Source organism: Delphinapterus leucas, chromosome 16, assembly GCF_059928025.1.
Source record: "Delphinapterus leucas isolate spDelLeu-1000000601 "Yukka" chromosome 16, BTC_Dleu_Yukka2, whole genome shotgun sequence".
Taxonomy (NCBI): Eukaryota; Metazoa; Chordata; class Mammalia; order Artiodactyla; family Monodontidae; genus Delphinapterus; species Delphinapterus leucas.
The window spans coordinates 86,260,546-86,286,817 of record NC_143144.1 but is presented as its reverse complement, the minus strand read 5'-3'; the positions used below and the strand labels follow the sequence as shown (position 1 = coordinate 86,286,817).

General features: G+C 65.8%; 1 protein-coding gene across 2 annotated transcripts; it reads right to left on the bottom strand.

The window, feature by feature from the left end:
* Positions 1 to 1,727: 1,727 nt before the first annotated feature.
* On the bottom strand, positions 1,728 to 24,507 carry PWWP2B (PWWP domain containing 2B). Of its 2 annotated transcripts, none has more exons than XM_022568401.3 (3): positions 23,982 to 24,506; positions 14,206 to 15,776; positions 1,728 to 1,835 (listed from the first exon to the last, which is right to left on the bottom strand). In XM_022568401.3, the coding sequence occupies exons 1-2, from the start codon at positions 24,104 to 24,106 to the stop codon at positions 14,222 to 14,224; spliced, it is 1,680 nt and encodes a 559-aa protein (XP_022424109.2). In that variant the 5' UTR covers positions 24,107 to 24,506; the 3' UTR covers positions 1,728 to 1,835; positions 14,206 to 14,221. The 2 variants fall into 2 exon arrangements, with proteins under 2 accessions (XP_022424109.2, XP_089754503.1); XM_089898377.1 differs by lacking the exon at positions 1,728 to 1,835 and adding an exon at positions 4,313 to 9,091 and having other exon boundaries at positions 23,982 to 24,507.
* Positions 24,508 to 26,272: the final 1,765 nt, after the last annotated feature.

The following is a 26,272-nucleotide window of genomic DNA, read 5'->3' as shown; positions in this document are numbered from 1 at the left end:
TGGCCTGGGACGGCCCAGGGGCAACTCCAGGGCAAGGGACTGCCTCTGTCTCCTGCAGAGGCGGTCCCCCCGTCTGTCTGTGGCGCTCCAAAGCCCCATGTGCTGGTGGCCATCCTCGCACTTGATCTTGGGGCTGGTCCTGCTGCACTGGCCTGCAGGGAGGGGCTGGGAGAGCCGGGCTGGGAGAGCCGCGCTGGTAGTCAGGAGTGAGCGTGCCCAGGCCAGGCTGCCATCTCGGGGGACCGGGGTCCCCATCACTCCGAGACATGCGTTTCTCCACGGAGCAGTGCCTGGCTTACAGAGAGCGCCCTGTCTCTCTCTGCGTGGTCAGCACTTCCTCCCCAAGGGGGCCGTCTAGGACCAAGGCCGCCGAGCGGGGCTTGAGGTGGGGAACAGCTCTGGGCGACCGCGGGCACAGAGGGTCTGGACGGCCCCTCTGGCCTGCACACGGAGGCCAGGCTGCCCTGCCCCAAGTCGGGGCCTTGGGTCTGCTGGGCCCTCAGGGCAGGGGCAGGAAGGGGGCTCCCTGGATAGGGGAGGGCAGGCGAAGGATAGCACCCCCTCTCTACCCTCCTGGACTCATGCAAGGTTTCCCCTCCCTCCTCTGGGGGGGGTCTCAGGGTGGGAGGGCCTGGACCAGAACAGCTCCTCCTAGGGGGTTTATTCTGGTAAGATTTTGTTTGAGAAAAGGGCTCTGATGCTCCAAATGTTTGAAAACCACCGTCTTCCCGCTGCCCGCACCCAAGAGTCAGGCCCAGAACCCCAGGCCCCACGGGGAGGGGAGTCCCACCCCTCTCCCATCCTGGAGAGGACCTCCGGCCTGGCCAGGAGCAGGTCCTGCTGGGTGCGGGGACACCACAAATGTTCTAGTAAAGCCAGGAACAGGCAGGGGCACCACCGTCCCCTCTGGGATGTCCCTCGGCTCTCAAGGAGCCGACAAGGAAACCAGGGAGCTGAGGTTTCACAGGGAGAAACGAGAACAAAACTCTCCACCTCCTGAGACGTCGTCCTGCCTGGGAAGGTCGTGCCAGCCAGAGAGCCCTGAGGGGGGCAGGGCAAGGGGCACCTCAAGGACCCGTCCTCAAAGCTGCCACTGCCCACGCGGTAAGCGCTTCCCCGGGGTCCTCGTGCACCGCAGATGCGCCCGAGCCCCAATGACTTCCTCGCGGACCTTTGTTCTCTTACATTTAAACCAAGAGCAGAACTCGTTTTCTTTATCTTTCTTTTTGCTTTTTGGTCTTCAGAGTGACAAAAAGGGGTATGGAACGCGCTCTTACAAAGCACAGGCGAGGTTTTCATCCTTGTTACATTGAAGTCTCACTGCAGAGTGGCAGCCCTAGCACCTCCGCACGGGACAGGGTGGCCCTGGGGCTGGCGAGGGGAGCCCGGCGACACCCACGCTCTGGACGAACACGGAGGGGGGCGGGGGTGGGGGGGGCGGCCGGTTGTCAAGCGCACAGAGACCCTGTGCGCCCGGGGCTGAGTTGTCCCGAAGCCAGCGGGGAGGTGATGCGGCCCTGCTCCCCCGGGCGCCCTGAGCCCGGAGGCCACCCCTGCTGCTGGGCTCTGGCCCTTCACAAACCAGAAAAGCTAAAGTCTGTGTCGGGGGAATAAACACATTTGGCCCAGAGGAGTCGCAGCGCTCTGGCCGTCTGTCCTCACGGCCAGATGCACCCGCTGCCCCCGGAGGCCTCGAACCAGGCTGAGCCCGCGGGCCGGGACTCTGCACGCAGCCGGCCGGAAGGCTTGCAGGGTCCTGGGACGGAGCGGGGGTGCGGAGGACACCCCTGAAGTCAGGGGCTGCAGGGAACAGCCATGCCCTCATTGTTTGCGACCTGGGGGGAAGCAGAAAGGGACACAGGTTACCTCAGGGTCCAGTGCCGGGGGCAGGCCTCTCGGAGTCCAAGCACCAGGCCAGGGCGCCCACCCAGCTCTCCTGAGTCTCTCCCTCAGCTTCACCCAGCCCTCACCATCTCAGGAGTCCCGCCCCCTTTGGTGCCCCTGCCCCTCTCCTAGGGCAGGTGTCTGACCCCTGCATCCCCCCGTGCCCACCCTACCTACCAGGGGCCCTGAACTGCCCGGGGAAGGTGCAGGATCCTCAGTGGCCCAGGGACCCAGACCACAGGCTTGTCCTACAGCCCCGCAGCCTTGGGCCCGGCACACAGGGGCTGAAGACGGGCCAACTGTTCCGGGTCCTGGCAGCCGGGAGTGGCTGGGGGTTTGGGGGGGCTGATGGCTGTGCACGTGCCCCAGGCTCAAGGCTCAGAAGGCCCCAGTATGAGGAGTGATTGACACCCCTGGAGCCCCGCCCCCAGCTGGGAGCCCCGCCCCACCACCAGATGCACCCTCCTGGCTTAAAGAGACCCCCTTGGGGTCAGGGGTGGGTGGGGGTGGGGCAGAGGGCAGACCCTGGACAAGAAAGTCCTCTCCCAGGTTGGTGGGGAGCCCAGGCTTCAGCCCTGCTTCCTGACTTGTCCCCACCTCCCATCTGACCACAAGGTGGTCATCCTCGACCAGGTACAGCGGACATCTCAGCCCTGCGTCTCAGGGCCAACCCCTCCCTAAAGACAGTGGGCTCTCAGGGAGGGGAGTCCCCCTCAAGTCCCACAAAACAGGGGGAAAGTGTTCCCCACACTGCAGCTCTGCCGGTCACAGGAGGCTCTGGGAAGGAGAGAGCCTGGAAGGAGGGGGAGGGAGAGGCCCGGAGCCTAGAGTCCAGTGAGAACAGGCGGAGCGCACAGGGGCTGCCGGCCACAAAGCCGGCTGCTGCCCCCCCAGGAGGGGAGTTGTACCCGCACCGGTGACAGCACTCCTGCACAGGAAGAGGGAGAGATGCTAGCCGGAGCCTGGCCCAGCCCCGAGACTGGGCGTCTGCTTTTGCAGTCTTGGAAGCCGTGAGCTGCTATGACAAGAACCCGAATGCCCTGAGACTGCCACGCCAGCCACGTGAAGGGCCCGGGTGTGTGTGCATGCATGCGTGTGTGCGTATGCGAGGGGAGGTGCCGGCCACCCCGGCCGAGGCCTCGGGCAGGCGAGGACATTCCAGCCCGGCCGACGCCACTGGCCGGGAGCGCACACAGTCGTGAGAAATAACCAAGCAGAGTTGTCTGAAGTCACTGTGTTTTGGGGAAGTTCGTTCACAGAATGATCATAAACTGAAACAAATACCCTACGTGTCTGAAGGCACTGAGAGGTTTCGATTTCTCTCAGAGACCTGGGAACTAATAACTGATTATATATAAACGATCCCAAATGAGGCAAATTTAACTCTGCAGAGAACAGATCTGAAGAAAAACAAAATATATTCAGAAGTATCTACATGGATAAGCTACAATGTTTTTTAGATTTCTTCTTATTATTATAATTTTTTTTTTTTGCTGTACGCGGGCCTCTCACTGCCGTGGCCTCTCCCGTTGCGGAGCACAGGCTCCGGACGCGCAGGCTCAGCGGCCATGACTCACGGGCCCAGCCGCTCCGCGGCACGTGGGATCCTCCCGGACCGGGGCACGAACCCACGTCCCCTGCATTGGCAGGCGGACTCTCAACCACTGCGCCACCAGGGAAGCCCATTCCACTTATTTTTAAAATATAGAATCCAGGAGATGCATCTGCACAGAGAAATGCAAACGCTTTCCACCATCCCCGAGGCTGCCTGTGGGCCCTGAGCCTTGCGTCGGCGGAGGGGCTGGCGAAGCCTCAGCGCAGGGGTCCTCTTCTGTCACTGTTGCTGCCCAGGTCTGAAAGCGGTGACCCCGCAGCCCAGCGGCCCGGCCGGCAGGTGGGGGAGGGGAGCCGCCGCCCTGCTCCTTATCCAAAGCGCCCAGGATTCCAATGACCAGGAAAGAAACACCAGCGGTGACCACAGCAAGCTGGACCGCACACTCGCCCCGGCGCAGCTGGTCGTCGGGCTCTGACCTGTCATCCTCCTTCCCCAAGGCTCCAAGGAAAGCTCCCGGCCAGGAGCCCGACTTGGGGTGTGCAGGAGGGACCCCTCTCTTGCCATTCCGCCCCCCCGCCCCATGCTTCCCCATCGCCTCGGAGCTCGGTCACCGCCCACAGGCCGGTCCGAAGGAGTAGCTCAGCATCAGATGGAGAGGGCTGGGGGCTCCAGACACATCTCCAGAGGGATGCGAGGCATGTGGCCCGAGCAGGATCCTGAGCAAACACGGGAAAGACCTCTAAGTCCTGAGTGTAGCCCTAAGGCCCCGCTAAGGAGACTCGTCCACCCAGGGTGGTGGCTCCCAGTCTCAGGGCACCCCTGAGAGCAGGAGCTTCTGGGTATGACGTCCACTAAGCCACACCCGGACCCGGGGCCCAGAGCCCTCCGCAACCCAGGACCAGATCCCAGACCCGAGGCCCAGTACCCACAGCCGGGTCTGTCTTGCCCATCAGTGCCTGAGACAGGCCACCCCCCTCCGGGAGCACCCTGGGCTGGGCGGACGGTCGGCTCCAGGAAAGGCTCTGCAGTGTCTGCCAGCAGCACGTTTCCGGGGACACTGCCCTTGGCAAAGAAAAAGACGGAAACCATAAAACAAAATCCTGGACCTTGCTCTCGAATTCCCAACCGCCTCCGGCCCAAACTGTCTGAGCCGCCAAATACCCTCTCCAAATGCCAGTCCTGGGGACAGGCCCTCCCTGATGCTGGTAGTCTCCCCTCTGCAGGTGCCCCAGGACAGGGCGGACACCAGGCAGCGTCCTCATTGCCTGTGGTGGCTGCCGGGCCCTCCCACCCCCCGAGTCACCAGGAGAGGCAAGGAGGGGCGGTGAGGGGCACGGAGAGGACGCGGACGCAGGACAGCAGCGATGACCAAAGCCCTGGTGGTCGGGCAGGAGAAACTCCGATGCAGAGGCCCCAGGGGGATGGGTCTTGACTCCGCGTCTGTCCCACCTCCCTGCCTGGGGCAGCCAGCGGGTGGCTCTCGGAAGCCCTCAGGCTGGCCCGGGGCCTCTGTGAGGACAGCAGGCGTTCTCGTAACTGTGGGGACAAACTCGGACTTTCCCTGTACTTTCTTCTTGACTGATCAGCCAGGGAAATGCCCCTGAGACTAAGAAGGGCCCTCTGCCTGGGACACACCGGCCCCTCTTTAATAATGGGACGTTCCCTCTGGGAGGGGTGGTCCCTGTCCCTTCAGCGCGACAGCCTGAGCTGACCCCAGACCGCCCCAGCCCTGCTGTCCCCCACCCCACTTAGAAACTACGGGAAGGGCACAGATCACGGCAAGAGCTGCCGCTGGTGGTCCTGTAGAGAGAAGCTCATTTTTCTTCCCAGCAGGAAGACACCCATTGGCTAGGAACCAAGTCCACTGCCCAGCAAGGCTTGCTCACCCCTTCCCCCCAGTTCCTCCCTCCCCAGGAATCACCCCAGTGCCCTCAGCGCAGTCCTGGCCCGGAGGCTCCTCCAGCCCTCACATCCCTGGAGGTGGCACTCCCTCTAGCCTGCGTCCTGGAAGGGCCCCCCGACGCCCCAGTGTCCCCCGCCTCCCGTGGCCAGCACCCCAGGGATCAGATCTGCCCCAGCCCTGACCGGAAGGGGCAGGCCATGCGGTCCCACAGCTGCCCGGGGGCCCAGGCGTCTGAGGGGGGAGACACGATGCCGGAGGCCCCTCGAACTGGGAGGCAAACGCCACCTGCACCGAACGTGGCTCCCCCCGGCGGCCCCCACCGCTTCCTGCCTGCTGGGAGCAGGTTAACCGGGAAGCTTTCAGGCACCAGGGCACCCAGAGGGAGGGCGCCTCCGGCACGGGGCCACGCCGATGCACCTCATGAGCAACACATGAGCCGGGTCTCCCCATGAGGGTGCCGTGGGGCAGAGGCCACACCACCCTGGGCTCCCAGCAGTACATCCCAACCTGGGGTCTCCAGCCTGGAAAGCGGCCCCCAGCCCATTCCCCACACAGGGCGGTCAGACACCCCGGGGTCAGCTCCCTCATGGGTCTAAGCTGCCTGCAGACCGGGGGCCTGTTGAGAAGATGGGGGGATGGGGGGGCTCCCCTCCCTCCACGACAGGGCCTGGGTTGCGGGATGATGACCAGGCCGGCTGAGCTCAGCACAAGACCAGAACGGACAAGGCCTGTTCCCCAAACCACAGCCTTCCGAAACGCGGTGACATCAGCGTCTCATGAGCAAAGAAACAAAGCAGCCACCGCTGGAAGTGGGAACCATGGAGCCTCATGAAGAAGGAAGCAAAGGAAGGCAGCTGTGGCCTGGCATCGCCGACGCCACCTGGGGAGGCGGCCCATGGCAGCCCTGCAGGCGCACGACCTTCCACAGGCCGCGCACGCCGGGCCACCCAGCGTGGCTCAGGAAAAGCCGCTCCCTCAACCCAGCGGAGACCAGCAAGGCGCTGGCCATGCCCCCGAACACCCACCTCCCCAGTCACCCGCTTGGTCCCGTGGCCCCTTCAGCCACACCCAGACTGCACCAGGTCTGGTGAGACCCTGGCCCAGACACAGGGAGGGGAAGGGGACAGTTCCCAGGAATGCCAGCTCCTCCGGGATGGAGCGCTGGAAAGCTGTTGTTGACGTCATTTCCCCAGGATACACAGAGGGTTGACACATGGCCCACCTCCTGGTCCAGAGGCCCGGGCAGCCCCTCCTTCCAGCCAGCGCTGCCCCCTCCATCCAGATCTGCTGTGTAGACCGGGTGTGGACACCTCCAGCTCAGGGTTCTTAACCCAGAGACATGATGGGGCAGATGCCAACCCGCCCGGAGCCAGGCCATCCTCCCAGGCCCCTTCCTCCACAGCTGGGGAGCATCTCCCCTCGCCCGAGGTGCTGAGGGCGGCGGGGGGGGGGGGGGCACGCGTCAGGCATCCGGCTCTGCCTCTCCAGGGCCAGGGGCTGCCGGATGCACAGGGGAGAGCCTGGCCTGGGAGCAAACCCTGGCTGTGCCTCCCTGGGGGCCAGTCTCCCCACCTGCGGGACAGGGCTCCATGGGCCCCCTCCCGGCGATGCAGCCCGGCGTGCAGAGTGCCGTGAACGTGGCGCAGGGCAGGGCGGGGGAGGGCCGCGCCCAGGCCCCCAGCAGGCTGGGCCCCTGTGTGCGTCACCGTGTGCCAGGCAGCGCGTGGGTCTGGGTGTGCAGGAACTTACTTCCTCGAAGGGGAGACCCCAAACAGAACAGCAAAGAACGAAGGAGTGGGTTGTGAAGGAGCCGTGACAAACAGAGATGCTGGGATGGAGAATCCCAAGCTCTGGGGGTTCCTTGGGGTCACGGCCATACATGGGGTGCTCAGGAGAGAGTCCCTGAGGAGGTGGCCACTGGGCACAGAGTGGGCGGGCACTGCAGCTCTGCCACACGGAGCCGAGAACTGGGGAGGGGCGCCCTGCGTGTCTGCTTCTGTTGCAAACACAAGGACAAGCGAACACAGCAGAACGGAGGCCTGCAGGAGGAGGTCAGCACGGAGGGGCCGGGACGATATGCTCAGGCTGACTTGGAACCCCCTGGAAATGTGCACGGAATCAAAATGTAAAGGAATCTCTACAGATGGAACGAATAAAGGAGCTCAGTGACCCTAACGGTGCCTGAGGTCATGACAACCGCGGAGGTGGCGCTGTCTTGATAACTCTGGAACAGGAGTTTGACGTGCCCCCCCAAGAGCCAGAGCCCGGGGACCAAAGGCCTGCAAGCAAGCTTGGTGCTGGCCCAGGGGCGAGCTGGCGGTATCACTGTCTAAGACGATTACATACGTGATGGAGTCCACATGTATTAAATGTTTCACATATATTAACTTTTGCACGTAAAATTATTGTGTTAACATCACTAAGAACCAAGATCTTCAGTATAAGGGGAGAGGGATGTGAATATAAAAGTTGAAGAAGTATAAAATCTGAATTAGAAGAATCAGTGTGAAGTCATGATTTCTTTTCTCCTGAAAGAAATTCCAAGGTCTGTTAACTGCAAAGGCTAAGAAGCCACCTGGAAACAGTGTGACTCCAGCAGCCAGCACCCCTCGCACCCAGGCAGGATGGCGGCTGGATACCAGTCCCCTTGAGAGGACCCGGGACTCCTCGGGAAACGGCTGACCCTGGGTCTGGGCCAGAAATGCCCACGGTGACCCAGAATCCCGAGTCCTGGCAGAAAGCAAGGCCGCTGCCAGAGACCCCTGTGGTCGTCAGGCGGACTCATGAGCCGATGAGCCCGTGGCCAACAACGGGATGATCCGGCGTCAAAGAGGACATTCGCCTGGACTGAGAGGTGTCCACCATGTTTATGACAGACACGCTGGTCACTCCGGAGGGTGCTGGGAACCGACTCAGACGCGCGTCCGTCTGTTCTGTAAGACCTCATCTAAAGGTGACCAAAGTGTTACTGCAGGACGGCTAAGGAGCTGATCAGGTCACCAGGACAGAAGGGCCTCCCGACGGGCAGCTGAGGGGCCACCGTCCCATGGAGGGGTCGCACCCCAGTCCCCTGGTGCAGGAGTGCAGAGGTCGGGCCCTTCCCCGTGTGCTCTGGGACCTCCTACCTTGGGGTGGGTGTTCCGTCCAGCGTAGAAGAAGTAGGACAGGAACAGGGACGAGTACTCGGAGCTGGCGGTGGGGCCCCCTGGCCAAGAGTGGTTAAGGCATCTCACCAGTGGGAGGGGCAGCGCGGGGCCTGGAAGGCCCAGCCCAGGGGGCCCGCAGCCCCTCCCCTCGGCTGGGAGGAGTCCCCGCCCCCGCCAGGGACCCCAGCAGAGCAAGTGCACACACCGGGCCTGTGTTCCGGCGCACCCACCTGGGGACGCGGCGGGGAGGGGGCGGGGCCTGAGCCCCTGCAGCAGCCTCGGAATTATAGGCCTTAGTTTCCTCTGGAACAAAATAATTACAACCCTCACAGAGGACCTGAGTTCCCTGAAAGCAACGCGGAAGTCAGCTGAGAAGCAGAAGTACATCTTTATTTAGCACTGGAAGAGAGAAAAGCCCATTTGGGGCATTCGCCTCGAGGATACCGTTCTAGAAGAGGCACAGAAGGGAAGTGGCCCCTGGAGACGGGATCTGGACGCCTCCGCTGGGGAACTGGGCGCCGAGTCAGCACTCCCGGGGGGGCGGGGCGGGCGGCCGCCAGCAGCCGAGCAGCACGGGTCCGGGCTGGCTTCCCGCGGATGTCTCTGTTTCCCGGGAGAGTCACCTTGTGAAGCCGAAAGCGGCCCTGGTGCCGCCGTCGGCCCGTGTGCACGGCCTCCGTGCACGGCCTCCCCGCACGCGCTGTGCGCGGACCCATACGGGCCTGCTGAGTGGGCAGAGGACGCAGCAGGCGAGTGGGGCCCCCACCAAGGAACCCGGGCCGTCACCTTCCATGGGACAGGGGCGGCCAGTGTGATGGAATGAGGGCTTTGAGATGAGCAGATCAGGCTGGACTAAGCGGGTGGCCCATAAACGCCTCACAGGGTCCTGATGGAGGACGGCAGGGAGGACGCATCACAGCAGAGAGGCCCCCGTCACCGTGCAGGCAGAGGCTGCATGATGCGGCCACAGGCCCGGGAGCGCCCGAGCCCCCAGGAGCTGGAAAAGGGAGGAAGGACCCTCCCCTGGAGCCTCAGAGGGAGCACAGCCCTGCCGGCACCTTGACTTCGGGCTTCTGGCCTCCAGAACCATAGGAAGAGATTTCTGTTGTTTCCAAATGCCCAGCGTGAGATAATTTGTACCAGCGCCACAGGAAGTTTCGTAGGGGACGAGGCTCACCCCAAGGGTGCCCTCCACTCAGAGAAACCAAAAAACCCAGCGATCGGAGCTGCCTGCGGAGTGAGCCCCGAAAGTTCCCTGCTGGCCAGCAGCCTGGCCACTCGGGCAGGAAGGGAAGGGGCCAGGGCCCCTGCGGTTCCACCGGAGGTTGGGCCCCAGCCCTGGACCCTCTCAGCTCACACGGGGCCTGTGAATTTCCCACTGGGCTGAGAGGCTGGGACATTGAGTGGCATTCTGAGCTGTCACGGCTCCCAGGACATCGAGGCACCCGTCACCGCACCTCCCAGGCCCTTGGGGTGCGCTCCCAGTGACCGTGCACCCGGTAACGGACGGCTCCATCACCGCCTGCCCTCACCTGGGTGGTGCCTGCGGGCTGGGTGAGGCCCCAGCCCATCCGTGCTCACCCACGGCCTCGTCCTCACCCATGTCATCCCACGAATCCATCACTCGGCCCCAAGGCTCCTCTGAGGCTGGACCCCAAGACTCCTCCCAGCCGAGATCCAGGCGTTCACATGCCGGCAACCGGAGTACCCCCTCCACGGCCGGCGAGGGGCATGGCGGTCCCCGAGTTCTGGGAGCGCCCAGCAGCCCAGCCCGTCCCCTGGACCTCTGCCCCCTGCTCCCCGGGGCCCTCTGATGCCCCATCCTTGTTTGAGCCTCTGTCCTCTGGCACATCCTTCCAGCCTCCGGGCCCCCATCACACTGCTGTCCCAGAGCACAGGACCATCCACCCTCTGCTTGAAGTTCTCCCATGGCACCCCTACTCTGAGGATAAGGCCACAGCTGGGGCCTCAGGCCACCAGGCCCACATTGGGCCTCTCCCCACCCCTAAGGACATGCCCACCTTCCTTCTGCCACGGGCCCCAGCGCATGCTGCTCCGTTTGCGTCCTCAGATGCTCATCCCCACCCATTAGCTCATGAATAGCCCACTGTTCTAATCTCAGCTATATGTCACCTCCTCCAGGAAGCCTTCCCAGATCCCCAGCCCAAATCAGCTTCCTCACCAGACACTCTGCTGGGAGGTCCTCGTCCCCTCTCAGCACATTCCTGTGTGTGATTATGCACAAATCTGGGGACTCTGAGCCACAGCCCTCTCCCCAGCCCCCCAGACAAAGGCCTCGGTGACTATGCACACTTCTGTCCCCCATCCAGCAGAGCATTCAGTCCTTGGTAGGCCGACCCCTTGGTGGGTGGGTGGGTGGGTGGGTGGGGAGAGAAGAGGCACGTAGCCGGGTCTGAGAGGAAGAGGCCTGGGGTCACACCACCCCCGGGAGGAGTCGCTGTCACCTGTCAGGTTGGGGGGCCAGCCCCGCACTCAGGGCATCCCTGTCCCACCTGCAGGACACTCGCCCCCCTGACCAGTGGGCAGCAGGAGTTGCCCAGCCCATCCAGTCAGGAGCACGACCCCAGCCCCACCCCAGAGGGACATGGGAGGACTCCCAGGAAAGCAGAGCTGGAAAGCCGGCTGCAGACAAGTCCCCTCACTCCCCCCCTACCTGGGAGACAGATGGGGAAACGGGGGCTCAGAGTCGCCAGCCTGCTGGGGCCAGGGCAGGGCCCGGAGCCCTCGGGAGATGCGCCCCAATGGGGCACACAAGCACCCTGGGGGCGGTGCCTGCTCAGAGCCCCTGTGCCCAGCCAGGCCCCACTGGCCTCTCCCCAGCGCCCTGGCCGCCAGGCCCCAGGCCGGCTCCGCAACTCTCACAACGTCCGCATGGGCACCCACCTCTCAGCCGAGCCTCCAGCAGCCCTGCAAAGGGGGCAGAGTCTCTCAGGGAAGAGGTGCTGGGCACACACCCCTGGAAGGGGCCCAGCCCCACATCTGCTGAGACTCTCCTGACACACCTGCAGGCAGCACGGACAGCCCAAATCCCAAGGAGTCCCTGGCACCGCCTCAGCCGTCCTCAGGTGGCTGCAGGGTCAGCTGGGCCAGGCCGGGGTGGCCGGTGGGTGGGGCCGGGAGAACCACCTTCCCCAGCAGGCCTCCCGGCCGAGCTCCAGGGCCCTGTGCCAGCCTCCCAGCCCTCCCGTGGGGGGCCCGGGGGGCCCACGCCCGCCGGGAGGTCCCTCCTCCTGCCAGGACGCGCCGGGGTGCTGGTGACCCTGGCCCCTACGTCAGCACCACCACGGGGCACTGCCACCAGCAAGCATCTCACCCAAGCTCTGCCAGGACCCTCCTCCTGCACCAGCCCCGCAGCCCTCAGCTTGTCTGGGGAAGCCCACCTTCCCCGGTGAGGGCAGTCCCCTGCGTCCCCTTCAAGGAGCAGCCTGGATGGCTGCTCCCCAGACACTTGACACCTGAAAGCAAACTTGTCCACCAGGAGACCGCGGACCCCACCTGAGCACGAGGCCCAGGCTTGCTGACGCCAGCAGACCAGCCACCTGGCTGGCACAAACCTCAGCTCAGTCTTTAAGCCTCAAGAAACAAAACCCAAAAGCCCATGAGCCAAAACCACTTGGTGCTTTGGCGCCGAGAGGATCCAGGCCGCCCCGCCATGCTCCCAAAGCTCCACACCCCGCGGGGGCGGGGGGCACAGGCCCCCGCAGCAGGCAAACCCGTCCGGCGAGATTCCTCCTCTGCTTCCTGATACACAGAGCCCTGAACCCACGGGGCTGTCTCTGCCCGCAGCAGGGGCACGTGGGCAAGCTGCCTGACACCAGGCCAAAGACGGGCTGGGCCCTGTGAGCAGAGGGGCGGGGCCAGGAGCGGAAGGGCACAGAGAGAGGCAGGGCCCCCCCCCAGCCCCGGTGGTCCGCAGGCCAGCGGGACGTGGCCGCAGCCAGGGCTGTCCCTAAGCCTGGCCACAGCAGGGAGATGCCCTAGGAAGCCCGATGCCAGGGCATCTGGACTTTCTCTGGACCGCTGCCCCTCAGGTGAGCTGGCCGCTCTCACCTGAGACCCTAGCTGCCTGGATGCCCCCAGGTCGGTGCCACGCCCATGCCCCAACACGAAGGCCAGAACTGATGGGGGATGTGCCTGGTTCCCAACAGGAGAAGTTCGTGCCCGGAATCCGGGGAGCCATGCAGGAGGTGACGTGGGAAGCAGGTGGGGGAGGGGTGGGGACAAGGCCTCAGGAGCCCCGGCAGGGACCCCAGCCCAGACGTGCCCCTCATCACTGCTTCTTCAGTCCCAGGACCCTGCTGGACCCGGCACAGCAGGGAGCGGGCACCAGCACTCCACAAAGCCCCTCTCCAGCCACGTGAGCTGGACTTGCCCAGCCCTGAAAACTCACGTCACCCGGGAAACCGGCACAGACAGGTGGGTGAGCAGGGCAGCCAGGCCACACAAGGTCACCCCAGGGTCCGGAGGTGAAGGCAGAGGCCCAGCTCGTCCTCCGGGCCAGCCCCGTGCCATGCCGTCTGCTTCTGTGGGCGTGAGCACGAGACCCCTAGGCCAGGAAGAGCACTGACCCCACAGGCTGCCCCTCACAGGGGACCCTGTCATGTCCCCTTTGGTCCACCCAGGCGGCCTGGAGCCTCGGGGGACCATGGCCTGCCCGGGACCAACCAGGGGAGGACAGAGGGGGCAGTCAGACCTGGGAAGAGTGGCCACCAGCGCCAGTGACCCGCGGGACACGCCCCGCTGCCCAGGCCAGAGCTGGTGGCAGCCATCAGATGAGAGCACACCCACGTCTCCCTGCACCTCGGGGCCCAGGGGAAGCTCACGGCAGACGCCCTCAGCCCCTCGGCCGTTTCCGGACACCTGCCAGACACGCCACACGGTGATGCCCCACCCCACCTGGTGACACGGCAACTGCACAAGGTCATGTTTCCAACCCCAGGTGGTGACACCCCCAACCCCACAGAGGCTCCATAAGGCCTGTGGCTGGAGGTCCTACAAAGGTCTCCTGGGGGCAGAGACGGAGGGCGAGGCACTGGCCCAGGGACAGATCCCAGAGCACCGGCCCCGCCACCGGGAGCCTGGAGCCCCCGGGCACCAATGTCCAGGACCCACGTGCCGGCTGACGGAGGGGAGCCCCCACTGGCAGCAGCAGAGCAGCGCCGGGCCGTAGGCGCTACCTCTGAGGGCAGGCAGCTCGGTGACTTTCTTCCTTCCGGCAAAGTCAGACCCCTGGACGCACCTGCGAGCAGGAGGTTGGGGAGGGGAGGGAGGGAGGCCCTGGCTGCAGCCTGGGAAGAGTAACAGAGGAAGCCCCTCCCTGCGCTCACCACCACCCCCTCAGTCAAAGCCACCACCTTTAAAACCCTCTCCTTTCTCCAAAGGTAAACGAAAAGAGCAAGGAGACCTTTTACGGTCCTTTGCAAAATGGCCGCAAAACACAAACTAGCTCTGTTCTCTGAACAGGTGGCTGACGACTCGCCTGCTTTTAAAGCACCTCTTCTGTGAATCGAAAAGCTGGACAATGTTGCCAGCAAGCGGGGCGATTGTCCAGACGGCCCCCTTCGGAGCAGCGAGCCAGATGGCCAGGGGCGTCCGCGTCCCCCTGGCTCACCAAGGCCCAGGGCGGAGGGACAGCCCAGATGCAGACACGGGCTCGGGACGGCCGGGGAGAGGCCGCCCTCCACGCACACACTCACCTGGTCGGAACCCGAGTTACGTTTCAAACTGGGTTAAGAGCTCCCTTATTTCCGGGGCCACGTGTTGGGCAGCATTGGCAGCCTCTGTTATAGCTTTCCGATACATCCCCTTCTTCTTACGGTTAAATCTCAGTTTGAAAAATTCAGAGAAAGGGGAGAGTTTTGAAATTGACAAGAACGATGTAGTTGGAGAACCAAACCATGAGACTTTCGCTTCTTGCCAGGAGGGCTCGCCGTCCTCCTTCTGGCTAAGACTGATGTCCAGGACACGTGCTGGCCACCAGGGAAAACCATGAACCTTACCCCACACGATGTCCCCTACGGCCACGGTCCTTCCATCCTCGGTAACGCACTTGGAGACGCTCTGCGTGTGCAGCCTGACCGTCAGGGGTGGGACCGTCGGCCGCGCGTCCTTGGACGAGGCCTGCACAGACGCACCGTCGCCAGACGAGAGGTCACACATGTCTGGTGACGTCACTTCCGAGCTGGACGATTTGGACTCGTCCAGGCTGTCGCTGCTCCACACCGACACGCTGGCACAGCCAGTTCTCCGGGGGCAGGCGGCGAGAAAAGCTAGGCCGTCACGCCCGTGTTCACCTCGGGGACACCCCTTGCAGTCGTCGTCCTCGCCGGAACTTCCAGAAGACGAGTCCGCCAGCCCAGAGCGGGCAGAGCCATCAGCCAGGGGCGTGGGTGAGCCGGCCCGGGGGCCGCGGCCACAGCCCTTGAGCTCCTCCACCAACTCTGCCTTGTAGACGGGCTCCTGCTCGCCAGCCCCTGGGCGGTGGGGCTTCAGGCGGATCTTGGGGGGCGGCGGGGCAGCGCTGGGGGGCAGGGGCCGCGTCAGCTTCAGCTTGGGGATGGAGGCGGGCGCCTCGGGGTCCGGGCCTCCGGGCGGGGCCTGCGGGGGGCAGAAGGGCTCCAGCGAGCCGTGCACGCGGGAGGGGATCTCCACCACCTCGCCGGTGCCCTGGGGCGTGCTGTAGGAGATCTTGATGACCGGGCTCCGGGGGACCCGGGCCCGCGCCTCCTGCCGCCTCTCCCTCTTCCTCCTCTTGGCGGTGGTGTCACCCCCACCGTTGGGGTCCTCGGGCTTTCGGGGCTCCCTGCGCGGCTGGGGGGGGGCCGGGGGGCCGGGGCTGGCCTCTGGGGGGCTCAGGGTGCTCTTGCACTTCTCGCAGAGCACCTGGCGGGGCCGCAGGCGGATGGGACTCAGGGCCAGGTGGCCAGGGTCGCGGTTGCGGGACAGGCGCCTCCGTGTCCTCTTGATGCCCCGGGGGGGCGGCTGCGGCACCCACTGCCGGTACGTGTTCCTCAGCCAGAGCGGGGGAGGGAAGGGGGCGCCTTCAAAATAGGGCGGGAACGGGGGCAGGCTTCCGGCGGGCAGCGGGGGCGGCTCGGGGCTGGCGGTCCCCGGGGCCTGGTCCCCACTGGGAGGTGGCGGGTGGCCTGTCCCCAGCTGCATCGCCTCTGTGTCGCCCTCCGTGGGGGCCGGCCGGTGGCAGCCGTTGACAGGCGGGTCCTGGGCCTGGGGCGGCGGAGCTGACGGGGGCAGGCCGAAGAGGCCGGACCTGGTGGTGGGGAGACAGAAAGGGGCGGTCAGGACAGAGAGGACGCCGCCGTGAGCAGACCCCACTCCGGAGGGCCCGGCAGGATCTCCGGGCTTTAACAGAGGCAAGCATGCCCAGCACATGCCCCGGGGGCATCCCAGCTGCCCGCTGTGCTCTGAAGTCACGCTACCCGCCCGCATGGAGACCGATGGCCCGACAAGCACCGAGCACCCACACCATACTTCGTGGCAACAAGGCGAACGCGGACTCGAAGCTGGAGGCCTCCCGGGACCCAGTGCAGGCCTGGGGCCCAAGAAGCCTGGGGACGGGGTCTGGCTCCTGGGACGGGCCTGACCTGGCCTGCGGGGGGCCGGCTGCTGTGTGGCCAGCGGCCCTTACTCACAGGCCTCACCCACTCAGGCCCCTCCTCCCTGAGGGAAGCACTCCCAGAGGGAAGACCCCACGTGTGTCCCTGGGAGGACCCCCAGTCCCAGGACAGCCCACAGGACCGGGGTCCCGGGTGCCGGACGTGTGTCTGGGGGTGGGGGCCACTCGTGGCCAGGCCCAGCAAGGACAGGGGTCAGCCACCAAACTGAGCCCGCTCCCTCCTGAATGCTGAGTTGGGCCCACCTGTTTCCACGGCTCTCAGGTGAGGGCATCACTCAGGCCGCCCCTGCCCACCACGACCTGGAAGGACCACCCCTCCTGCGAGCACTCCCGGCCCCTTCCCTCAGGACCTCCAGCTCCAGGACACAGAGGGCCAGGCGGCACCGATAAGGCCACATGACCCGTGGGAAGGGGCCAGAGAAAGCAGGAGGCCCCCCTCCCGTGAGGACCCACAGCTGAGCCTGAGCGTGTGGCCGGCACCTCCGGGGCCCCCCAGGCGGGTCTCTCTCCCCGGGAAGCTCGGGGCCGGCAGCCTCCACTCAGGTGTCCCGGCATCAAATGGCTTGGGAGTAGCGCCCTTCTAGAGCCAATGACCGCCATCCCCCAGGCCCCGCGCTGGGAATGTCGGGAAGTCACATCTGACCAGCAAGCTGCTCTGGGAGCCACAGGAAAACATATTTGCTCCAAGTAAGGAAAACCAAGGCTAAACAGGCTACACCTTTCTTCGGCGGTGACACATAAATTTAAACACATGCGATTTAATTTGTAAGAACTGCTTTAGCTAAAAGCTGTTAGTTTTCACTTTTTTTAAAGCACAGAACAGACTTTTAGCCAAGTTAAGAGAAACGAGGATTAGAATATTGTACCTCAGTGTTTCCCTCCCTTTTGTAATTCAATCAGAGGAGAAAAGATAAGTGAGCTTTGCTGTTTCTCAAAGTCATTTCTCAAAAATGACTTCTGCGTCTACAGGGTCCAGCAAACCAGGGCCACGGCCACCTGCCCTCTGCTTGGCCATGGAGGATGCAGCTCATTCAGATGGCTGACCTGTGACCTGTGACCATGACTGAGGGAGAAGAGGGGAGGGGGAGGAGTACAGAAAGAGAGAGAGAAAGAGAGATGGCAGTAGCCTAGGGGGGAGCGTCCAGCCACCAGCCAGCAGTAGGGGACTTGGCCCCCTGTGAGGTGGGATTCTGCGCTGGGTGGGGGGCAGCCCTTGCGATCCCTCCCCTCCCCCGCTCCCCATCACCCGTGGGCATGTGGCTCTTCAAGGGCCCCTCTCCCTGGAAGGACCAAGCCGTTCCCACCAGACTGGCACCCACTGCGGCCCCGCAGCCACAGGCCCCCAAGTCCCAGCCGACCAACGGCAACAACAAGAACCACAGACCACGTCTGTCAGCGGTGGCCGCACGCGGCGTGTCTCACGGCTCCTGCAGCCACCACGGGAAGCAGGCATGTATGACTTCCAAACCAGGATGGGCGGAGACTTTCAGGGGAACAGGGGTGGGAAAGGGGGTCCCAGGATCATGCCCTGACTGTCAGCCGCCTTCTCACCAGCCCCGGGTCGGACACTGGGCACAGAGGCTCCACACCTCACGGCCCCCAGGCCAAGTCAGCCACCAGGTTTTGTAAGTCAGGTGTGACTGACACACAGCCACGCCCGCTGCCCGTGCAGGGCCCCTGCGGCACTGCTGAGCACCTGTGACAGACACCGCATGGCCACCAGCCCTTCACGGAAAAAGTCTGCCTGTGCCCAGGTGTGGGCGACAAGCCCCCACCCAGGGGCGTGACAGGCTGGTGTGTCACCAAACCTCACCCGAGTCCCAGGCATCAGAGCGGGCACTGGACCCCGCACCTGGCTCATTCCCTTCAACAAGCCCCTCGTGGGCATTCAGAACAGGCTGAGAATTTGGCAAACTAAACCCAGGCACATGCATGCAAGCGTGCATCCACACACGTGTGCACACACATGCACCAGGGGGCCCACACACCAGGCTGGATCCACATATCTGGGGCTGGAGGGTTTCTCCCAAGGCCTCCCCAAAACCCACTTCCTGCCCACCATTCACAGGCACCCAGGCCATGAACTGGGGGCTCACTCTGACACCCCCCTCTCATCTGCACCCCGTCCCACCTTCCCAGGCCCCTGGGCTGTCACCCCACTAGGACCCAGCCTGTATTCCCTCCTAGGGCTCTGTTCCTCACTGCCCCCCCGTAGCCTGGCCTGTGCCCCCAGTCAGCCTGCCTGTGCTGGTGCAGAGCCCCTCCTGCCAGCTGGGGCCCAGGGACCCCAGGAGCAGGACCCCTGGGCAGCCCCTTTCCCATCATCCCCCACCCCCCAACCTAGCTGCCCTCCAGGACCCTCCTAGGCTTGGACTGTGCCCTCGGCCAGCCGGCCCGGGGGGCTCTGCAGTCTCCTTGGCCACCTCTCTGCGCACACAGGCTGGGGACAGGTGGCCCTGAAGACTCTGCAGCTGTGGCTCATTCAGGGAGCTTTTTGCCCCACTGATCACACACAGCCCTCAGGGGGTCTCTGCATGTTCAGGACGGCCAGAGACCCAGGCCCTGACCTGAGCCACAGCGCTAAGCTGTGGGCCCCTGGGTGGGCCGGGTCTGCACCCGCCAGACGCAGACAGGGTCTGGCAGTCGACGCCGCCCTGCCCAGGCAGATCAAACTGGGAGGCAGCCTCTGCTGTGAGCAGTGCCCTGGTATGCATGCCCCCTCTGCCCACAGGGCTGTGGGCTGCAGCCTAGAGGGGGAGGTTCCTTGCAGACGGCCCGGTGGAATGGCACCGCGGCTGCCATGGCGGGCCCCGTGACTCGGACACTTCCTTCCCAGAGCTGCTGCCCTGCCCAGGCCACACCCACGCCTGCCGGTGGGTAAACAGGGCCAGCGGGACCCTGGCTGCCGGGCTGCAGACCACGAGCAGGTTCTCTGTCTACAGCCCCATGAGGCGCCGTCATCATCGTTCCCATTTCTCGGATGGGACAGCGAAGCCGAGGGAGACCAGCGGGTCGGGGGACGGGCGGGGTCTGTGCTCGTGCCCCAGCTCTGCTGCCTCTGGGCGCGGGGATGGCACCAGCCAAGGCCACTCTCTCTGGGAAGGACCTCGGCAACCTGTCCGCCGAGGGGGGCATGCTGGACCCCCAGGCACAAGGTGTGGCGCTATCGCGGCCTGTGGGTTGGCCACGGGGCCGGGCCCCTCGGAGAAGCCGGGCCCCTCGGAGAAGCTGGGCTGTGCCCACGTGGGCCTACACCCAGGGACAGAGGCCCTGGCTGGCCTGGCAGAGCCCCACACGTGATACTGCAGGGCCCTGGCAGGCAGAGGGCTGGGGTGGCCCTGGAGCCAGAGAGATGGCCTGCCAGGCTCAGGGTGAGGGACCCAGGCGACTGCACTGTCCTGCCCTCTGCGGTGCGGAAGGTCTGGACTCACGGGGCCCCGCAGGGGTGACTCACGGGCGGAGCCAGGGCCTGGCTCAGCCTCGACCGGGAGCGCAAGGCCAGCCAACGTGCCCACGCAGAAACCCGAGGGGCCCTGAGCAAACCTCAGCACTGCGTCCTTGGGGAGCTAGGGGAGGGCAGGTGGCCTGCGCTTTGAGGAGAGGCTGGGGAGACCGAGCCCGGGTGAGAAGTTCGCACAGGGAGCTTCAGCCAGGAGGCTTACAGGGATCAGACCCCAAAGCAGAGCGGTTCTGCCCCCAAGGGGACGGGAGACAGAGTCCCCAGGGTCACCCACCGCTCTGCCCAGGTGAGGGCACGGCCACCGGCATGGACACAGGGACCCAGAGAGAAGCGGCCTGGTCTGCAGTCCTCCGTGGGACACCAGTGGCCAAGCCTCGGCTCCCACACGTCCCTGGGGCTCGTTTGTGCCTCCAGACTAGCGCCCCTCCGAGAGCAGCGGGCCTGGGCGGGTCCACGGCTAGGAGGGGCCCTGCCGCCTGCCAGAGCTTGTGGCCTCCCCACCCCCACCCTCCCAGCTCGGCAGGCCTGGGGCCCAAGCATCTCTGGTGCCCACTGGCAGCCTCTGGCCCCGGCCAGGTCCCCATCTGCCCTGGACCTTCCTTCTTCATCCTCCCACGGGGAGAGGCCACCCCGGTGTCCTGTAAAGAGGTGAGAAGACGTGGCTCCGGAACAGAAACATCCTGGGGGCCAAAGCCCAGGGCCAGGTGCCTAGGGCAGCCTCGTGCGGCAGGTACCTTGTGGGCAGAGCCTGCAGTCAGTCCCAAGACAGGCCCGGGTCCCGAGACGAGGCCCACCCTGCGGCTGGCCAGGCTGTACGCAGTTTCTCTCTCCCAAAGCCCTGCCGACAGACAGCCGCAGGGCTGGAGCCCCGAGGGAGGGGAGGGGCAGGTGGGTGTCAGGCTGCTGTGCACGGAGGTCCACCTCTGCTCAGGGAGCTGGGGAAAGCAGGATGACACGGGGACTTGCAGCCTGGACGCCAGAGTGGCCCCTCGTCCAGGGCCACACGTGGGACCCTGCCCCTCCCCCGTGGGTATCAACCTAGGGTCTCGGCCACAGCTGGCCCCCAGAGTCCTGGACCAAAGGCTGAAGAACCATCAACATCATTCCAATAAGACTCAGGTGACTGCGCCCCTCCTCCCAGGAGCACAAGGCCAGGCCCCCAGCCCACGCCCCCACCCCCTCCATGGAGCAGCTCCAGAGACCAGCCGTGCCGGCCAGGTCCCTTGGTGAGGCCCCTGCCCACTGGCTGCAGGTCATACCACCCTGTGATGCACTGCGTACTCTCAGTCCCTCCGGCTCCCCAAGGGCAGGGAGGACGAGCCCAGTGGGGCCTGGACAGGGGGTGTGTCCGGGATGGAGCAGGGGCGCTCTCCTGCCCAGGACGGGCCGTGGCTGGGATTCTTGGCCAGCTGAGTGTCCAGAAGCCTGGGTCCCAAGCCCCCCGGGCGGGTATGGGTCCCAAAGGCCCGTACCCAACCTTTGCAGTAGAGGGGCCCCGGAGTCCTGTGTGATAACGGCACCCTGGGTGACTCACGCTGGGGAAGTTTACGAAACGCGCACTTAGAGGTCAAGGCCGGAGGCTTCGGATTGGCCAGGCCGGACAGGCAGCTGGCCCTCGTGCCCACCGACCGGGAGACCGTCCCTTCAGCACTCGGCGACTTTGCTGTCTTTGGGCCACCCCACCTGAGGTTCTCAAGCAAAGGTCCACCCCCAAATCACCCACAAGAGGCCTCCCCCGCACCCCAGCCTGGAGAGTGGAGCTGTGGGGTCAGGGTAGGCCGGGGCCATCGTTATGTGTCAGAACGAACACCGCCCGCCAGAGATACTTGAGGACCGTGCACCACAGCAGTTATGCCAGGGACTTAAGGCCACTCCCCAGCACACAGTAGGTGCTCAGTGAATGAATGTGGATGCAGGAGCCACAGGCACTCAGAGCAGCCAAGGACCTTGCTTCAGGCCACACAGCAGCCTGCCAGCAGGTTCACGGCTCGGCATGGCCTCCATGGACAGACAGACGTTCAGCCCAGAGCTCCCAGAGCACCAAGGGAGGGGTGCTGCCGCCCCAGTGCCCCCAAATTAACACTGCTTGCTGGGCCCCGCTGCGTGAACTGCCCCTCCCGGGGGACCCCTCTGTTCTCCTAGGCCCCCGGGGGCTGCCCACGAGCTCGAGAAGTGCTGACATGTGGCAGTGACTGGTCTGCGCCCAGCTGGGGCACCACAGGCACACCGGCCTGCTGCCCTGGGACCCAAAGGCCCCAGGAGGTGGGCAGGCGCCTGCAATCTGAGCCTCCAGCTGCTCTGCCCGCCTGTCAGTGCCCACACCCAGGATGGGGCCTCACTGACCGGCCCTGCCACCGTGACGTATGGGGTAAGGGGAGTGGGCCCTGAGGAGAGACCGGCCCCAGGGGAGGCAGGTCGGTGCTGCGGACCCCCGAGGCTCGAGGCCGGGCCCCTCTGCCAGAAACACCCAGGCCAGGTCGTAAGCTGCCTCTGGACCCTGTCCGACAAGCCGGCTGTAAACACGAGCGTTGCAACTCATGATATCATGGTAGAAAACTGGGATCGGGATGAAACTGGAGGCGACCCGCAGAGGGGAGGTGGGGTGGGCAGGGACAGGGGCAGCTTCGGGGCCAAGCCCAGACACCGGAGGGGTTGGGAGAGGCCAGGTCTCTCCTCAGGTTCTCTTCAGGGACCGGGGGCGGGCGGGGGGAGCCCACTCAAGTCAGAAAGAGGAGCTGCAGAGCAGAGCTGTGCCCACCGAGGCCCAGCTCCTGGTTCTGTGGGCGGCTCCGGTTACAGCCTTATGTGGCCATGGCAGGGTTGCCGCCCACACGTCCTACAGCTGCCAGTTCCCATGCTGGGATCCCAGCAGAGCCTGCTTCCTTCCACGAGGGGGTGGGGAAGCGGGTGGGGGGGTGCAGATCTCCACATCAGGTTAGCCACGGGCTGTAGGGACGGGAGCCCTGCCTGGAGGCAGAGACCAAGGGCGGGGGGCCGGCAGCCTCTGCCGACACCCCCAGCCTCCCTTGCCCTGAGTCAGGGAGCCCAGAAAACGAAGAGTGGGGGGACCTCTCCTGCCAGGGCCCCTCTCAGGGAGGAAAGGCCAGGCAGGGCTGCACAGGCAGCGCTGGGGTGCAGCCCTGCACAGACCCAGGAGCAGGCCGGCGGAGGAAGTGGTGGGCATTGGTGGCAGAGGACCCTCAGCCGCCCCGAGGGACAGGCTTGGCGGCTTCCAAGCGGCTATGCTGCAGCCCCGGAGGGTCACTAGGTCCCACCAAGCACCCTGCAGCAGCCAGCGCGGAGCAGGGCGACAGTCACCTGGGACGCCATATGTTAAATCACGTGACTTGCACATAAATGGCTCTGGCACATCTAACGAGGAGATGATGCCAGCAGAGTGGCCGCTGAGAGGGGATGGTCCTCCTGCCACACCCCCGCCGCCGGCACAAAATCTGGGCTCCACTGAGGGAAAAAGTTGGGCCTTTGCAAAGGGGAGCCGTTTACTGCTCCCGGTTCAAAATAAGGCCCAGCCTGAGCCTCAAGACATTAGTGCCTGATTAATGCCTAATCATTTATCTGCGCGACAGCTCACTACCATGTGACACTGTATCCAGGAGACTCTTTCCCGCTGCAGGGATCCCTGCAGCCGGCACACAGGTGCCTCTCAGGATGGATTTGCCCCCAGGCCTGCCCAGGGACCCCTCCAGCAGAGGATCCCGGCTCCCGAAGGGAGCTCAGCACAGCTCTGAAACTTGTATCTTTTCATTCCTGTTCTGCCTAGGGCTCCTCAGCCCGAAACAGTGTTTTTAAATCCCGCCGCTGGACACAACTGCTAGCTAGCAATCCTTACCACCTCAGCCCCGACTTCTCCTGGGGGGGGCATTACATTACACACCGCCCCCCCCTCGTGAGTAACTGACAGGGCAAGCGCGGCAGCGCATCTGAACCCACTGCCCCCACCCCGGCGGATGACAATTCTGAAGACAGCCGAATTCAACAGTGAGTCTGAACAAAGAAAAGTGCGTTAATTATGGCAGACGTGCGGAGTTCGGAGCCGGGCGGCGCGGCAGTGGGCGCGGGGTCTCGGGCTCCACGCGCCGCGCCCAGGCTCCGGCTCGGCGCCCACCGCTGTTCTCGCCCGGCTGCGCCGTCCCCTGCCCGAAAAGTCGCGACGACTTTGAGAACCACTTTTCCCCCCCGAGTGGCGGCCGCGCTCGCGCACCCCGAACCCGGGGCTGGAGAAACCGAAAGCGGGCGCCGGCGCCACGCTGCCCCGCCCCGGAGCAGCCCCGGCCCTGGGCCAGCGCGCGCGCGGGGTGGGGGTTATCCCGAGGGGATTCCGGGGGCGTCCCGGGGCCCGCGCCCCCGCCCCCGCTCACTTTTTCGTGCAGTCCAGCAGGATCCCGGCGAAGCTGCGCTCGCCGCAGCTCACGGTGACCAGCAGCGCGCCGTTGACGACCTGCTCCACCCGCACGGGCAGCCGGCAGCCGGCCCGCGGCTCCATGCTCCGCGTCCCGGCCCGGCCCCCGCCCCGCGCCGGGTCAGCCCCGCGCGTGACGCGGCCCGCCGGCCGCCTGACGTCACAAAGCTCCGCTCGGGGCGGCCTCCGCGAGCGGGCCGGGGGCGCCGGGAGGGGCGCGCGGGGCACCCGCGCCCACAGACGCGCGCCAGGCCGTGCGGCCTCCACACTCGCCGTGGAGACGCACTGCGGAGCCCCACCGAACGGGCAGGATGGGGCAGGATGGGGCAGGGCCGCGCTCCACCCCCGGCGACGCTGGCCGCGAGCGCCCGCGGAGAGGACCTGAGAGCCGGAGCCTGGAGAACTGCCCCGGCCCCGGGTCCAAGGACCCCCTCCTCTCCAGCCGGGGGTCCACGCGGGGCGCCTGCCCCTCCCGGCTCCAGGGTGTCTTCCCCTCTCCTCGCCCCAGCCCCCCCCCCCGCCCTGCCCGTGTCCCCGGGTTCCCCGCCTCCGGGTCTGGCGCCCGGGTGGCCACCCGGGCACTGCGGGGAGGAAGTCCCGGCGGCGCGAGCAGGAAGCCCAGCGGGGTCGGGCCGCGGAGACGCGGGGCGCCGAGGGGACACCGGCGGGCCCGCCGCAGCGGCCCAGTCTCGACCTCGCCGCCTTGGGGGGGGGCACTTGACGACCCCCGTGGGGCACTTGACGACCCCCCGTGTGCTCGGCGCCTCGCTGGGTGACGAGAGTGCGCGTACTCGGCTCCGGGCTACCCGCAGCGGGGTTAGGGAGGGTGATCAGTCCACAAGTGTAGGTCGCGTGACCCCGGGGAGCCGGGGAAACGTTGGGTTCCGTGCGACCCCTGGTGCCGCCGGAAGGGCCAGGGAGCCACGCGGCCAGTTCACAATGGAAAGGATTCCCTTCCCCGAGCGAGACTGGGGCTCCCCGGCGCACGCAGCCGGGCCGCTGATGGGGGGAGTGGGAGGTGGAGGGGACAAGCGGACGCCGGACCCCCGCCCGGGCCCCGCTCCCACACGCCTTCAGCCCAGTACCAGCTCTCGACTTTCCTGAGCACTTGCGCGTCCCGCTCGCGGCTCGGGACCCCGCGGGCCGCCCCCAGGTCACTGCTGCAGTGACCTTGTCCCGAGCGCGTCCCGCCCGGGTCCCCTGAGCCGGGCTCGCTGCGCTCGGCTGGGCACTGGAGACCAGCAGGCGGTCGGTTGTCCTGACTACCCGTCCGCCGCCACCGGCCGGCCCCGCCCCTCCGAGCCGTCCAGGGCCCGCCCGGCTCGGACCTGCGCCGGGGCCGCCACCCTTGGCGCCGCCGCGGACAGTGGGGCCGCCGCGGCGCCGCTCGGCCTCGCCCTCCGGCGGCCGCGCGGCGCGGGGAGCCGGCTGAGAGGAGCCCAGGCGGAGCCAGGCGCCCGCGGAGACCTCTCAGGGCTCCACCGCCCAGCATTGTACGGGGCTGGGGATCAAGGCCCCATGAGCCAGAGTCCGGCCCCAAGCAGCCCCCGGGGAGGCCTGAGAGCAGAGCGAGAGCCTGTCGCCTGCAAGGCCTGGGTTCCAGCAGACACCCGACCTCCCCAGCGGAGAGAGGGACCCCACCAGGAGGCCTCGGGCACCTGACACCTCTCCAGGGTCAGCCCAGCCGCTCCCTCCCCGTGACTGCCGGACCCCAGGGGGCCTGACTGCAGTCTGCACCCCAGGCCTTTTGCAGCCTCCTCTCTCCAGAGATGGGCTGGGCGGGGCTGACTTTGGAGCAGAAAGGCCAGGCAACAGGGACCCCTGCAGGCACTGGGAGGGGGACTGGCCAGAGGCTGCCCACCCGCTCAGCACAGGCGCCAGCGTGCCGGAGATGCCTGCTGGGCGTCGCCCTTCCTGGGCACTGGGGACACACAGCACCGGGGAGCGGGGATTCGGGTCAGCTCGGAGCTGGTGGGGGCACTCCGCGTGGGCCGTGTCATTGTGTGCACGGGGCACCGTGTGCAGAGGGCCCGGGGCCGCGATGCTTGGGCCAGCAAGCGTCCACCAGAGGGAGAAGGGGCCCCACGAGGCCACTTGGGCAGCACAAGTCTGGCGGCTTGTTGGCGGGGCTGGAGAGGTGGGTGTGGGAGTGCACAGAAGGGGGCCCTCCGAGAGGTGCCGGGGTTGAGGTGAGGAAGGGGGCTTCCGGGGAACTCCCAGGTATCAGCAGCAGTTTGCCGTGGGCGGACA